Here is a 17174-nt window from a genome sequence, read left to right as displayed (position 1 = left end):
TAATACTTTTCTAAAATGTACTTTTATTTATTCAAGCACTGTAGTTTTGAAATGAAAAGTATGCATACCTTTAGAATAATACTTTTCTAAAATATATTTTTATTTATTCCAGCACTGCTGCTAGTTTTGGTTCAAACTTGAGGTAGTTTTGGGAGATGGTCAACACAAAATGAAAGTGTCTTGTGGTCACTTAATAATGTTATTATCTGTAAGATATATGAAACAAAAAATATATCACATAAATAAATATATAAATGTATTAACATTATATAGATGTACCTTTAGGTGGCGCGCTACTACGGCTCCTCATCTCTCCTCATCCGTCATGGCGTCCCCATGCCCGGCTTCAGCTCTGCATCACTGGGCGGGGCCGCGGAGGGTCGGACTGCCAGGCGTTGGGCACTTCCGCCGGGCTCGGGTTTCCTTCGACTCGGCATTTAAATTGAGCTGCAGGACATCAGCTGCGGCTACATTCAGCGCCGTGCTGTGACAGAAAATAACCCGCAGCATTAGCAAAACAGGCTACTCTTATTTTTTTTACACGAAATAGACAGAAATACCTGATGGTCTGAGGAGGTTTGGGGTGTTTTGTGTGAAGAAGAGCGGGAGAGGTTGAACAATAACGGAGGCTGTGCTCTGACAGCAGCTTGGTGCATCATTTTTGGGATTCCTCTGCTAGCTGTTGGACGAAATTGAATAGCGGTAACGGGATGCTATGCACGAGCGGAATTATTTAGGCTTTTTTGAGCAGTGTTTGTTTTCTAAAAGAGATTGGTAAACAAAAGCAAAGTTATTGAATGCAGTGGTTTTTTTTTGGCCCAGGAGCAAAAGTGGCCTGGACTTGCATGACCCATGGACCTGATGATGAGAGTGCATTTGATGATTAAGGTTTAAATTCTGAAAAATATCCTACAATTTCAGTTGAAGACATTTACCCGTGCAAAATACAGGCCTGAAATAAATAACCTTCAACTGGGGTGGCACAATATTATCAATAACAACAGTCACCACCCATTATTTCATCTATACATTTATTCTTCTTCTTTTTGGAGACATTTCCTGTAGAATATAACCAGGAAAAAAAAAATATATATTATTGTTTGTGTTTATGTCACGATTAATTATTTCTGTTTATTTTTTGACTCTCAACTAGGTTAGATCTTAGCTTCACTTTCTTTTTGTTTTATTTGTAAGGAAATCTCTACTCTTAAGAAGAGTGTTTGATCCCTCAAGGACATTTGATATTTGTAGATCTGTCACGTTAAACCTATAACCTGTCAGTCAACAAGAAAATAATCTGACACGAGTGACCAACAGCATCTTTGACCAGTTCAGCAGCCATGTTCAGCTGGCTTGGGAGCGACGACAGGAGGAAGAAGGATCCAGAAGTCTTTCAGACCGTGGGTGATGGACTGAAGAAGCTCTACAGAACCAAACTCCTGCCGCTGGAGGAGGCTTACAAGTTTCACGAGTTCCACTCCCCGGCCCTGGAGGATGCAGACTTTGACAACAAGCCTATGGTCCTACTGGTGGGACAGTACTCCACCGGCAAGACAAGCTTCATACGGTGAGATAAACAGCACAAACACCCATACAGGAATCACACAAAACACATGAGGTCACCAGCAAGATAGAGGTTGACACACCCTAACTAACTTTTCTCTGTCAGTTTGTCAAAAAGTGAGGAAGAAGGGGATAGAAAAAATAATCAAAAACACAAGGAACAATAGGAAAGATCAGTCCTCACACACAACCGCACCAACAGCCTAAAGAGCCACGCCTCTGCAAGAGTAATTGAAACCATAACTTTGATATGACAGCTAATACATATGGAGGCAGCGCTGCTTGGCACTGGAGCCTCTCTCATGAGGTGTGTGTATATACATGTGTTATATGTGTGTGATTACACCACACAAGGACATCTATCACATCACGGTGTATTCCTTGTACATTTTTTCAAGAAATGTATGATTTTGACGCTTCTTTTTAGTTTACAGTATATGCAAAGATGAAATCATTTAATACATTATTTCATTTGTAATTATATCCACCCTCTTGTGCCCTGTCAAATTAGTGCTGTGATGTTGAATGTTACAGGGACGTTAAGAAATGCAAATCTAAATACCAATGTTCAGATTGTATGTTTTCTCCAGGACAGTTTCCCTAAAATTAGATTTTACACCCTGTATCCAATTGCAAGATTAACGCTAGTACACTGCCCCATCAAATACACACCTAATTTAACTTAAATTCAGATGAAGTATACTCTTCTTTAGTATAAAATAATGTTATATATTCAGAGTTGTGTGAGAACTCATGACCTTCAGTCCGGTGTTGGTTTATGTGTGACAGCAGGAGATATTAGCAGCTGGGTGTTGGGCCTCTTTTTGAACTGCAGGACAGCTGCTAACGACTTGACACATACACACACACACACACACACACACACACACACACACACACACACACACACACACACACACACACACACACACACACACACACACACACACACACACACACACACACACACACACACACACACACACACACACACACACACACACACACACACACACACACACACACACACACACACACACACACACACACACACACACACACACACACACACACACACACACACACACACACACACACATTCTCTCTTGCAGAGCATAGTGGGTAATTAGTGGGGTTAGCCTTTGAACGCCAGAAAGAGGATGCTTTTAGTGACTTCCTGTTATAAGACAGTGCAGGCTGCTCTCTCTTCTTCCTCTCCTGTCTCTCACTGATGTCTCTCTCCCTCTTTTCGTTACACTTTTCACCAATTACAACAGTCAGCAGCCTAACCTCCCCCCCCCCCCGCCATTGTAACAGTAACATGCAGAATGTAAAGCTGTTGAGTAACCCTCGCTCAGCAGCATCTCTGGGTGTCACACTCTGGATGTTGGAGCACTGCAGGTCTTTGAACCGTAAGAAAGAACGTTTAGAATAATAATGTTTAGTTATGTCAGTTACGGCTTGATGTAGTTGATAAATGTGAATGGATGGAGGGACAAGAGAGAATAGTCTCTCTTCTTCTGTGGTCATTCAGAGGCCAGTAATCTGAGCCTGTCTTAATTTTAGGAATGAGATTTATTGATTTTCCATTTTTTTCCCAAATGTTACTTTGAGTCTTTCGAGGATTCCAAGTTTTCCTTTAGGCTGATTTCCAAAGTGCATCAATGCCTTTTTAACCTCACAGTCTAATACATTAGGGTTACATTTGTGAAACCATGCAGCTGTGAATCTTCAGTTTTATCTCACTGACAGCTTGCTGCAATGAATGTGAGAAATGTAGTGGTATGATGAGAGCTGAAGACATGTGGCACACACACACACACACACACACACACACACACACACACACACACACACACACACACACACACACACACACACACACACACACACACACACACACACACACACACACACACACACACACACACACACACACACACACACACACACACACACACACACACACACACACACACACACACACACACACACACACACACACAGTATGTACTCCCCACAGACACATTAAACAGACAGGAGTGCAGAGAGATGGCTCTACCAGGCACTGTGCCGACTGCTCTGACAAGGTGTGTGTGTGAGTGTATTTGTGGAGATGTGTAAGGGGAACCATCATTACATCTGGTAGCTGTTATGATGCGCACACATCCCACACTCACACTTTAAATGTATGGTCTGTTTTTGGCCGTAAATCTTTTTCCTAAATCTCTTTATGGCCTTTGCTCACAATGTTGGGGTTGTGAAACTCAGCATAAAACACACTAATCTTCATTTGTAACATGTGTGATGACACTGAATTAACAGATGAGCATGCAACCTTTCACACCTAAAACACATGAGATGCAAGTAAGCTGTGTTGCCATAGGAACACTTACAGATGAGGTCAAATGTTTGCAGCATTTTCAAACAGTGGAACATAAACCTTGTTTGCAACATAAACATATTCACAATTTTGAGTTTTTTGTTTTTTTGTAATGGTCTCCTGAAAAATGTGTCATACATACATAAAGTCTATGTTTAATTGTCTGTCCCTTACCCTTTTGACCTCAGTCAGCTGTTTTGCTAAGTGCCTGGTAAGGCTCAACCAAATTCTTGTTCAGATGTGTCTTCCTAAACCAGTCTTAATGTTCTAGAACTTGCATTATTTAGCAACTGCAAAACTAGTTTGACATTTTCAAGGTAATCGTCCTTTTAGGAAATCTTAAATGAGTCCAAGATGTACAGCTCTGCCTGATGGCTATGCTTGTTTCTTCATTATTATGTCAACTTTGATCTGTTAGCAGCATGTCTGTCACAACGTGTGATGAGAGTAGTCCTCATGCTCACCTGCAAATGTACTTATCTATTTTTGGCCCAATACCTTCTATCTGTGTCTCAATGAACTAAATAGCAACAAACTCAGATCAAACGTCATGCTGCTGAGTTCGAGCAGTGTCTTATTTCGTGCTCCGCCGCTATCCAGCTCATAATGATGTAAAATTCCCCTAATGCTTGTTCCAGCAGATTCTAATTCAAGGCAGACCTGTTTCCTGGTGAATTTTGAGTTTTTTCTTTGACCATACCGACTAAAAAGCCTTGCAGAACTTCTTTCAAATTAGAGCCCGCTGGTCTATCACACATCAGCTGCCTACAGTTCACTGTAAGGCCAATTACAAATGGTGGAAGTGGAAAACTACCCCTTGGTTGGAGAAAACCGTTGACAGTAATGTCTTATGAAGTGGTATCAATCTCTTGTAACTCATTCTCAGAATCGGTTATTGGTCTAACGAAGATTTAGTTTCTGGGGCAACGGTTAATATATCCTGTGCAAGACTTCCTCTTCGCCGGTCTTTGTTAACAGTCCGATTAGCAACTTTAAGACAAAAGAGTTGAGAGTGGGCACCTAGGATATCACTTTATTACATGTATGCAATCTTTTTTTGTAGCTGACAAAAAGCTTAATTATCGTCAGACAATAGCTGATTGGTTTAGAGCAGGGTTGTCCAAACTTTTTTCACCAAGCGCCACATACAGAGAAATATACGAAGGGCTGGGCAACTTATAGAGGTGAGGTATATTGCCTCGTAAGTGAAGTTATAAGTTAGCAAAATGTAGGTAAATTAGGCTCGATACATGAATATGCTTTAAGAAAAAAAAAAAACCTTCACAGCTCTCTACAGGGTTTCATTTATCTTGTTGGCAGCTCATCCCTTAAAACAGAAGCCTCAGATTGATTATAATAAGGAGAAATAGGAAAGGTGTATTTCAAGCTTGTTATGTAAATAAGTCATTGGGCTTTTTTCTTATCAACTAAGATATGTTAGAACATTTTTCCAACTTTAATTGACTGGATTTATTTTAAAAGTGGTCTTATTAGCACATGAATACTACTCTGTAATATATTTTTACATTTATATTTAAGAAGTACAATATAAGACAAACACAAGTTTCATTTGTGGGCCATATTTCATTATACTTTTTGGATTTGCTGAGGGGCCGATTCAAAATAGCCCGTGGGCCGCATTTGGCCCCCGGGCCGTAGTTTGGACACCCCTGGTTTAGAGACTGCCTTTTTAGCCAATGTGTTCATGATTGGTGAATACTATTTGGACTACAAACAAAAACCAAAAGGCTTCTATTATCAAAATCCCGTCCCGTTGCCTACAGATTCAGCATTCATACACAGATATCCGTTTATAGAGATGACCTGAAGATTGGCGTTAAGCTATGCTAGCTGCACAAGGCCCTCTGCTCATGGTCTCAGATAGCATCTTCAAAAAAACAACATCTCGTCTCTCCCTTGTTTTGTGTAACGCTATGTCATATAATATCTCGCCCACAGCTACCTGTTGGAGCAGGATTTCCCCGGTATGCGTATCGGCCCAGAACCCACCACAGATTCCTTCATCGCGGTGATGCACGGCGACAACGAAGGAGTCATCCCGGGAAACGCTTTGGTGGTTGACCCCAAGAAGCCCTTCAGAAAGCTCAACGCATTTGGAAACGCATTCCTCAACAGGTAAACACCCTTTCACAAAGTGCTAGATGACATGCTGTCAGATTTATGTGGGTGTGTGTTTGTGTGTACTGGAAACACAAAGTTGTATATCAAGGTGAAGTATGTGGCTGTAGAAAGAGAGAGTGAGAGCACTACTGAGAATCCACACCACTGCTCTACATTCCTGGGTGATTGAATTTCCCTCTGCTCACTGGTCAAGCCTTTAATGGCTGCCGTGTGTGTGCGCGTGTGTGAGATGCAGTCATCCTTCTGGTAAAGGAAAGATGCCAAAAGGTCTTGCGGTGGTGTCCTGGCTGTGAGGGCCCGCCGCTGCTGAAAGGAGACAGAGGAACTGTCAGTGGGGATTGGTGGGGGGGGGGTTTCGCAGTGAGGACTACCGCTCACTTGTTAGTGTTTATACAGCTGAAGAGGGAGAGGTAGAGGTGTAGGGCCATGTTTGTTGTTAAAGCGTCTTACACTTCTGTCCATTTTTGTTTAAACTTTCCTCTCATTTCCTTCTCTTCCCATCTGCTCTCTTTTCGTCTCCTAATCCATCTCTTTTCCTCTCCTCTTTTATTCCTCTAATATCTCTCGGTTTTTCTTTCCGTCATTTTCTTCATCTTTCCTCTCCTTCCTCTCATCTCCTTTTCTTCTCTCAATGTCTTCCTCTTTCTTCTCTTTTCGTACTGCTGATGTCATTCTTTTCACCTCCTCTTCCTTTCCTCTCATCATTTATTTTCCCCTCCTCCCTTTTTCCTCTTCTTCTCTCTTTTCTTCTCATCTCCTTTTCTTGCTTTCCTCTTCGTATCTTCTGTTCCTCAACTCACTGTTCTCATTTGATTTTCTTCCATTCTTATGATCTCCTCACATTCCTTTCCTCATCTCTTTTCCTCTCGTGTTCTTTTCCACTCAACTTGTTTTCCTCTCCTCTCGCTTTTCTAGGTTTGTGTGTGCCCAGCTGCCTAACCCAGTGCTGGAAAGCATCAGTGTGATTGACACCCCAGGGATTTTGTCAGGAGAGAAACAGAGAATCAGTCGAGGTAAGACACACACTCTCTTATCCCCCTTAGTTTATGTTAATCAGTGTGCGTCTGTTTGTGTGTGTTCGTGCTGTGTGTGTGTGTGTGTGTGTGTGTGTGTGTGTGTGTGTGTGTGTGTGTGTGTGTGTGTGTGTGTGTGTGTGTGTGTGTGTGTGTGTGTGTGTGTGTGTGTGTGTGTGTGTGTGTGTGTGTGGTGTGTGTGTGTGTGTGTGTGTGTGTGTGTGTGTGTGTGTCAGTGTTCGTTCACTGGACCCATTCAGCTGCAATCCTCTAGTCCCCTGAACTCTGGACTACAATGTCAGCGTTTCCTTTGGACGTGTGTGTTTATTTTAGCTTTTAGCTATCATGAGGATTATGCTTCATTCATTTCAAAGAACAGGAAGCGGCGACAAAAAGATGAGCTTTGAATGTGCTCTACACACACTCTCGGAAACACACACACACATGTATGCACGCACCAAATGCAGATTTATAACACCAATCAGTTCAGTAGTGACTCTAAATACATTTTTTTAATGTGATTGTTAATGCATACAACTTTGATATTCAATATTTCAGAGTGGCACATTTTAGATGACTTGCAGTTTACTCAAAGTAGTAACATACCGCTCTGGAAAAAATTAAGAGACCACTGCACATTTTTCTTAAATCTCAATCTCTACATGTATGGCAGCCATTCCATTCCAGTGTCTGTTGAATTCCAAAATAAATGTTGTCAGTAGTTTATAGAATAAAATAAATAAAAAATCATTTTCCCCGAACAAATACCTATAAATAGTAAGATCAGAGAAACGGATAATGCTGCAGTGGTCTCTTCATTTTTCACAGAGCTGTATGTGCTAGCATTCGCTCAGAAAGAAAACTCAGTATGTGCGAGAAACCAGTTTAAAAGTTAATGCAGAACACAAAAGGCAATTAGAGAAGCATAAAACCATTCTAATAATTTGTTTACACTTCACTCCTTTCTTGGTTTGATTGTGTTGAGATTGAAATTAAGTATAAGAAGGTGTCACCTGGCCATTTAGTTTCATAACACTTTTTCATTAATCCATTCCATCTATTTACACAAAAACCCATCCATCTCAGTTTCTAATACAACACGCCAAAACAACATTTGAGGATGAAATACCCAAATAAAGCTATATCGTTCCGAATGATATTATTATGTATCTATGTTTTAAACGAGTGAACCAGCAGTGGACGGATCCCAGACGTGGGGTTTAACTGGACCTCGGTGTGAATTGAAGTTTAGAGGTGAAAGGCTCAAAAGAATTCCTCCGGCTTTCTCTCAGTTTGATAAGTGTCCGGCTTGGCTGGCATTCCTGGAGCTAAATACAGGCATTGCCCTACCAACAGCTAACATGAACAAAAGAGCTGGCATAATGAAACACAGCTACAATTTACTGTTACCCACATTCATTCTTGCACTGGGCATCTTTGAATTCCGGTTCTTCTATTCTTTCCCCTTGTTCATCTTGCACTGTTAAAAAGTCTCCTATGCCAAGTAGATCCCATGTTTGTTTTATATTGGCTGTCAACACAGTACATTAATTATTGATGCAGGCAGTGTAACAAAGAATCTTTGTATAGCGAATGATTTAACTTTACAAACTAGACATAATGAAGGTGTGCTGGCATTCATGCTCCATTCTACTGCTGAGCTCTAAATAAGCCGTGTTGTAATGATGCTTTTGTTAATACACAATACTGTTAGCAGTGTCAATAGAAACGTATTTGGTCCATGCCGGGCCCGTTTGCATTTACAGCAGATTCTGATTCTATAAAAACTCTACTTTGCTCAGAGGGTGTTGACATGATAAAATATGTAAACGTACATTCCAATAGCCAAGTAAGAGTAATGAACAGCTTTTTGAGGCCAATCTGGATTAATGTTCGTCACAAGAACACTGCGTTCTCCGGCTTGTCTACTGGAAAGAAATACGACTAAGGGTTTCAGATGATATTTGCAGTTTGAAGTGGTTTCATTGAATCAGACCCACGTCAGCTCTGTTCTATTAACTTCTTCTTTGTTTTGTCAAAGCGTCCCGTGAGTGTGTTGTCAAACCAAATAAACGGCACAGTGAGGTGTGACCCCGCTGTTGTCCATTGGATATAAAAAAAAAAAAAATACTGCTGAGTCAGCACAGCTGTGTTATCTCTGGTGACGGTGTGTATGACGAAGCTTTTGTTTCTGTGTGTGTGTGTGTGTGTGTGTGTGTGTGTGTGTGTGTGTGTGTGTGTGTGTGTGTGTGTGTGTTCATATTCCATCATGTGTTTATTCCATGTCTTGTGTATGTTCATGTTTTATCTGTGTTGTGTCTCATTTTTCGTCATGCTATTATTACTTTCCCACCCTGTTTTTTTTTTATTTCATTGTGTGTGTGTGTGTGTGTGTGTGTGTGTGTGTGTGTGTGTGTGTGTGTCCAGATGACGAGTCAGGCTATAGCTGCCTGTATAGATGTCCTTATGGAGGTATTGTAGATGATAAACCTGGGCAACAGCCAGCTGCAAAAAGGCTATAGGCTAAAGTGATACTTTGAAAAATTAATAGACTGTTAAATGTTCTTCAACAGAAACTTGTCACATGGTTTGGGGGAAAAAAATATAAATATAAATATGTTTAGCTTGTTAGTTATAAATTGAATACTTTAGTCAGATTTGTCCAATGTACCCGTTCAGCCAGCGTCTGTTTCCTTAATGTTTTCCCAGAGTAAGGTATTTTCAACAGAGGACGAATCATAGTTATTTTGTTGTTCTTGGAATATCTTAATATCGAAACAATCGATTTTTGAATAATTGTAAACTGCACAGGAGGAATCCTTACGTTGCTGGCCCCTTGTGAATAAAAACAACATTTACATTCAAAAGAATACATTTTCCTTCCTTACAATTTGATCAAATTGATATTCCCATACCACGACTCTAATGCCAAATATTAGCTTTGTACAAAAGTTATCCCAAACTGATCAAATGTGTTGTAGGTATGCACAAGCCCCCCAAAAATAAAGTAAATTGTTTGATTGTGATCCCCTGCACATAACTCTCCCACCACTGTTAAGGCGTTAAGAAGGAAAACCTTTAGCTTTCACACTGTGACGAACATTGCGATCAATAGTGCAACCTAATATTGTTCCCCACATCATGTGAAAAGTGCTTCCTGTGAAAAACAATTCTACTATAATTCAAAATATCGAGAAACTATCTCACATTCTTAACCCTGCGTATCTTTGCTCAAGCAGCAGTGTGTCCTCTATCTAATCTCAGCTGTGTTTATACAGGACGGAAAGACACAGCTCAAACCAATTGACATGTTTTACATACTTATTGCTACAGCTGCCAAATGTTTGCTCACATCCCAGGGAGGAAATATCAAACACTCAACATTCATTTGTTCTGAAAGATCACTGGTAAAAAAGCCTTTGAGGCATCATGTCAGCAATACCATTTAACAATAGAATAAGTCAACATTAGAAATCATTCAAATGGAATGATTCCTTTACTGGGAGGAGTAGCAGTAGCAGCAGTAGAGTATGTATAATGTGGGATTTGTATCATCTCTGTTTAGCGAGACTGCCTCCTTGTGAAGGTGATTTAGATTCAAAGCGATAACAAACACAAAGCTTGAAGATTTAGTCTATTATTTAAAATGGAGAACCTGTTCTTCAGAAAACCAATTTCTCATTCACTGTATTAACATAAAGCTTCTTCCTACTATCATTGGACAGCAAATGCGCCCTCGCTGCTGTCCCATAATCTCAGCTGGTTCACATTGACGTGTCCTTCAGCGTTGGTTGGAAAACATTAGCTCACTAATCCTTCGATCTGCCCATTGTTCTTTGTTCTCTTCTCATATACTGTGGAATTCCTCCAGGTTCAAGTCTGTTGTGTCCTTGAGTAGGACACAAAGTTAAAGGAGGAAATGATGTACTCCTGCTGACAGACTTAATCGTTGATGCATTTACTCCTGCATAACGGAGGCATTCACTTATTCATTCACTCATTACTCTCACTATTACATTTCCCATTAAAAAACAGAGCCAAAAGAGACCGTGACATATTGTTGTTTTAGTTTCTTCTTTCATTTTGTTTGGTTTTAAGGAGCCTCTTAGTTGATCTTTGGCTGAACTGCATCCATCTGTAAACAGTCTTTTCTCAGCATGTTGTAATATGGGCGTTCTTTGTAATGCCTCCTCTATGACCTGAAGCCATTGTAATGGTTTACTTATTATTGCAACATCACAAACTTGTGTACCGCAAAATGAATTCAAATGACTCTCTTAATGCAATTTGGACACTGTTATGGGATTGGAGCAAAGAAACAGGAAGTAGAAGAAAACACCATTAATCATCTCTCTTTTTCACATTCTTTTTTTCCCCACATTTTTATTTAACCCTTGTTTTGGGTCCTCATCTTCCTTATCCCTGCAGGCTATGACTTTGCGGCTGTCTTGGAGTGGTTTGCAGAGCGAGTGGACAGGATCATTTTGCTGTTTGACGCCCACAAACTGGACATCTCTGACGAGTTCTCAGACGTGATAAAGGCCCTGAAGAACCATGAGGACAAGATCAGGTACTGAAGGGTGGCTTAACTTACAGATATATCTAATTCTAGTGCAGATATATCCAAATAGCAGCTCTCATTGTAAATGAATATCAACATTATAGGTAATCTATGCAATGTTACTGTTTGGTTAACATGGACACTGTACTTTCTTACCTTTTCTTTTGCCAGGGTCGTGCTGAACAAGGCTGACCAGATAGAGACACAGCAGTTGATGAGAGTGTATGGAGCCCTAATGTGGTCACTGGGGAAAATAGTCAACACCCCTGAGGTAATCAAAGCAGGAATTGTAAAAATGAATCAATGGATTTCAAGTTTTCCAGAAGTTTAAAGTGCTCAGTTATCTTTTCTGGTGTTGTCATCAGAGAGAAATCTGGTTTAACCCTTTTAATGGTATATATGTTACATTTCTGAGTTAAATTATGTAAAAATAACAACAACTCCATCATCTTAAACTACATCTTATCAGCATCAAAGTTTGTCTTCTGATATTGTTTCAGTTGTGAGTTCCCTTGTGGCAAACATAATGAGCTTAGCTGGTTTATTTTTGAGTTGGTGAAGTGTAGTTGTCATCTAAAGATCAATGTGTTTTTGTTGCTATATATGGTGATATCTGTTTAATTGTGCCTTTTTACCTCTTCTTTCTCCCTCAACAACAGGTGATCCGCGTCTACATCGGGTCATTTTGGTCCCATCCTCTGTTGATCCCAGACAACAGGAAGCTGTTCGAAGCAGAAGAGCAGGACCTATTTAAAGACATTCAGTCTTTACCGAGAAATGCAGCGCTTAGAAAACTCAACGATCTGATCAAGAGGGCAAGACTAGCCAAGGTAGAAGACACTCACTGATGGAGAACCTGCACAGCTGTGGCTAAAAGTATCAAGTCTTTGTTTTGGGATGTTATTTGACAGTGATGCGTTTAGATTTTCTGTGTGTGTGTGTGTGTGTGTGTGTGTGTGTGTGTGTGTGTGTGTGTGTGTGTGTGTGTGTGTGTGTGTGTGTGTGTGTGTGTGTGTGTGTGTGTGTGTGTGTGTGTGTGTGTGTGTGTGTGTGTGTGTGTGTGTGTGTGTGTGTGTGTGTGTGTGTGTGTGTGTGTGTGTGTGTGTGTGTGTGTGTGTGTGTGTGTGTGTGTGTGTGTGTGTGTGTGTGTGTGTTTCCCTTGTCTTCTTCCCATCACTCAGTCCCCTCCCCACCCAGTCCAGCTGTTAACCTTGACAGAAAAAGTGTGTTGCTGTCACAGAACCAGACTTATTTGGCTTCTCTCCTCTCTCTGAGTGAATTGTTTCCTGTTTCCTCACCGGACAGGAAGTCAGGTATAAGAGGCGACAATTCGCTGCCCGTTGTAGTAAACGCAGAGGATGTATGCGTGCACACACTGAAACAAACACAAACAGATTTATCCAACTGACAGTGCAGCGCAGCTTTCCTGTTTGAAAGCTGATGGGGTGCGTGCATGTTTTTGGGATTTGCTTCAAGGACACAAGGTGGATTCAAGGAAACACACCCCTGTCACCACAGCAACATAACACATGGGTTTCTCTATTCATTTTGCTATGTTTGTTTTGTTTGGTTATCATCCTAAAGAGTTTTATCTAATCAGGACAAAGAAACTGAAATCTTGAGGTTTTTAAACTTTAAATATTCTAAATCTAAGAGTCAAACTTGTTGTCTTAGTAACTGTTGTTGTTAAGTAAATGACCATCTATCCCTCTCACAATACAGGTCCATGCCTACATCATCAGCGCTCTGAAGAAAGACATGCCCGCTGTGTTCGGAAAGGAGAACAAGAAGAAGGAACTGATTGGCAGTCTGGGAGATATTTACAAACGCATTGAAAGAGAGCATCAGATATCACCGGGAGATTTCCCTAATCTGAAGAAGATGCAGGTAAAGAGACGAAGGAATGCAGATTTATAAATGTTGGTTTGGATAGATTTGGATCTAAACTTGTGGTTTGTCTTTTGTTTTCCCGATTCCAGGACCTACTCCAATCTCAGGATCTCAACAAATTCCAGCCTCTGAAACCCAAACTCCTGGAGGCAGTGGACGACATGCTGAGCCACGACATCGCCGGCTTAATGGTTCTGGTCCGCCAGGAAGAAAACCAGCGTCCCAAACCCGTTGTGAAAGGTGGAGCGTTTGACGGCACTTTGGACGGCCCGTTTGGCCACGGGTACGGAGAAGGAGCCGGCGAAGGCATCGACGACGCAGAGTGGGTGGTCGTACGAGACAAACCCGCCTACGACGAGATCTTCTACACGTTGTCTCCCGTCAACGGAAAGGTGACGGGTGCCAACGCCAAGAGGGAGATGGTGAAGTCAAAACTGCCCAACACGGTGCTGGGAAAGATCTGGAAGCTGGCAGACATCGATAAGGATGGGATGCTTGACGATGAGGAGTTTGCGTTGGCCAATCACCTGATCAAAGTGAAACTGGAGGGACACGAACTGCCATCGGACCTGCCCGCACACCTGGTGCCGCCCTCCAAGAGGAAAATATCTGAGTAAATGTATGATTACATCATTCCCTGCCCCAATAACCTGTAAGTAGACCCATCCCCTCCACCCAGAGAAAAGTATCAAAGTAGAATAGAAATATTCCTGTAGCATTATAGCAAAAATGTTTTAACAAAATTAAACCACGTTTCCAACTCACAATGTTGCTCTGCTGCTGCCATACATCGGCAGACTTTCATCAGCTTCAAGAGGCAAATAATAAAGCTAAATATTCAGTTACATTCAAATAATGAACATGAATGCTAATCAGCTGTTAGCATGTGAATGCAAATGCTACATGTCTGCAGTGTTGCAATAGCTTTTACCATGGTAGAAAAACTGGATGGTAATGAGTTCTCCCATTTAAGTATTTGGCTTTTAAGGGTGAGATATCTGGAACTGATAGGCAGGACAGGTGCTCGAGTGAGAGCAAAGCTCGAAAAAGATATGAAAGGATATTAAAAGTCTAAAGTAAGAAACACTGGAATACAACTTAATGTAAGGTAATCCAAACTACTGGAAGAAAATGGGAGAAATACGCAACAATGTGAAGATGAAAAGAGAGTTGGAAGGATCATTCCACGGCATGTAAAAATGCAAATTATTATTGTATGTATGGTAATGAATACAGATAACTCATGTTTGACTGCAAAGTTAAAGTTCCCTTATCTCGTGGTATTGTTCAGTCTTGAGGCGCGGCTGAGTTTTCTGGCTTTTGTTTCATGGCGCAGATTAAAAAGGCTCAAAGGAATATCTGGCAATTGCTCGAGATACACAAATGTGTAGAAGCACACACACACACACAAGGAAAAATAACACAATTCTTATGAATTGTCCAGAGCAGGGAAAAGTACCTACAAACATTTGTTTTGTTATTTTAAATGTGATATTTGTGTAAACCATTTTACTGTAGCACATAGATTTCTTTTTCTTCCAATGGGGACAAAAACTAAGGATAACCGGTAGTTTGTTTCTTTTATGATTTTAGATCTAAATATGAACATGTTTGGAATACTGTGACTATAACATGGAACTATATAATGGGTATTGTTTCAAGTATTCAGACATACTCAGTAAAATGTTATTGTAAGGACTTTGAATGTTGAATGTGAAGGCGTTCTTGGTTCTGTGTGGGCACATCCTGAGTGACTATTGAATGACCACATGTCTCACTGTCATCATTTGTAACGTATATGTATTAAGTATTAAGCATTTCACAGGTTATTGAGCTGTGAGTGGATTGTTGATTGAAAATGGATAAATATGTTATTGTTCACATTGTTAAAGTACACTATTAAAAAGAGAGAAAACACACAGCTGTTCTTTTGTGACGATAACAAAACACAACTTTAAATATTTTAAAATGAAATTTGGCTTTTAATTTCATGTCCAAATTGTATACATCTAATTGGATTTACTGTATGCCAGTATGTATGCAAAATTACTAACATTAGGATCTTTTTTGTGGTTAATCATAACATTAGACCAACTAAACTTGGGTTCCCATAATAAGAAATAATCACTTTGTGTTTTACGAGTGAGTTTGAGTTCCAGAATGACTGAAATATTTCTGTGCCCCTCCCTCTCCGTGTGTCTCTGTGCCGTTACTGTGAATCTACTGTACATAATAAGGTTTGCATTCCATGAACACAGATTGAGGAACATAATCCTCATCATCTCGAGTGCTTTATGCATCACTTTCTCATATTTCACAGCTCAGATCTACAGAGTAAATATAAAAAAGGGTTATTGTTGAATGTGGATTCTCTGCATGACAAGTTGTGTTCACACCCTGACAGATTGCAACATGAAGTCTGTGTACTGGTAAATACACTAAGTGGAGACAAAGGGGTTAGTTTTTTTTCAGTTTTAAGATGGGTATGCATTTCCTAAATCTGTACTTCACTACTTTTCTGTACATGAACAGTCCAAAAATGTAATAAAATTCATTTACTCAACTTTTTGTGTCTTATTTGGTTTGTGTTCGGAGCAATCTGAGCAGTTAGTGGCATTATTTTAAGAAAGAAAAAAAATACTACCTACATTTTTGTATATATAACTGAGCTGCTTTATCCAAGTCAGCCATGAGAAAAATAATGCAAATAGATGCAGCACATTTTCCTTTGAATAGGCGGTGAGAATAATAACCACTTCGCAAACTGTTTAAGATTCTTATTTTGGGAATTTGTCTTTTCCACTCTGACAGGTAAAAAGGGGACTGATGATAGAAATTAAGATGATATATTAAAGGTGGGGTAGGTAAGTTTGAGAAACCGGCTCGAGATACACTTGCTATATTCCATGGAATGCTCTTAACATCCCGATAGCAATGAATATCTTAAGTGCTATGACAACAAATCCATAAAAAAACGTCATCTGTGGAGGCCGTCGTACTGTAAAAAGCACGACCAATCATTTTAGCCGGCCCGACTAAAATAACTGGATGGCCTACCTGCCTGTCAGCCTTCCATCTGTGCACAAATTTACCTCGTGCCCTCATTGGTCATGTGCGCGTTCGTATGTGTTGGGTGTTGGAGGAGGGGCTCTGTAAGGAAGTGGCAGATTTTTTTCGGTTGTGTATTTTCAAATTCTAGCACACCCGAGCTGGTTTCTCCAAAATTACCTACCCCACCTTTAAGTTATTTGAGTAAAATTAGACGAAATGAACACTGGAAGCCCAACTTGTCTGTAAAAATTATCGAATGTGTCCAAACCAATGTGACAAATGTTTTTACATTCGGTCATGCTTTCCATCGCTAAAGACACATGATCAGTTTGATGCCACCTACAAACTCTCTGTGCCCTGTGTGCCAAGAGAGGAGTGCTGTAGAATCAAAGGCAGATGTAAACTGAAAACAAGCAACAAAAACTTCGTTGATACGAAAGTTATACCAGGAGTGGCCATCAAGGAATTCCATGAATTAAAAAAGATGCGCTAAACTCTCACAAACGAAAAAAGAGTGCAATTCTTCGTGTTTAACTCAAGGGATTCATTCTTATCATGAATTCAGTTTAGG

At 40.4% G+C, this 17174-nt stretch overlaps 1 protein-coding gene across 1 annotated transcript; it reads left to right on the top strand.

The window, feature by feature from the left end:
* Positions 1-386: 386 nt before the first annotated feature.
* ehd3 (EH-domain containing 3) lies at positions 387-16115 on the top strand. Its single transcript, XM_034075775.2, has 8 exons — positions 387-1567; positions 5906-6082; positions 7004-7101; positions 11530-11671; positions 11834-11933; positions 12322-12492; positions 13385-13549; positions 13642-16115. Exons 1-8 carry the CDS (start codon positions 1341-1343, stop codon positions 14167-14169), a joined length of 1608 nt encoding a protein of 535 aa, XP_033931666.1. The 5' UTR covers positions 387-1340; the 3' UTR covers positions 14170-16115.
* Positions 16116-17174: the final 1059 nt, after the last annotated feature.

Source organism: Pseudochaenichthys georgianus, chromosome 24 (assembly GCF_902827115.2).
Source record: "Pseudochaenichthys georgianus chromosome 24, fPseGeo1.2, whole genome shotgun sequence".
Lineage (NCBI taxonomy): Eukaryota > Metazoa > Chordata > Actinopteri > Perciformes > Channichthyidae > Pseudochaenichthys > Pseudochaenichthys georgianus.
Note: the sequence above shows the minus strand (reverse complement) of the source record. Positions and strands in the feature narration are given on the sequence as shown.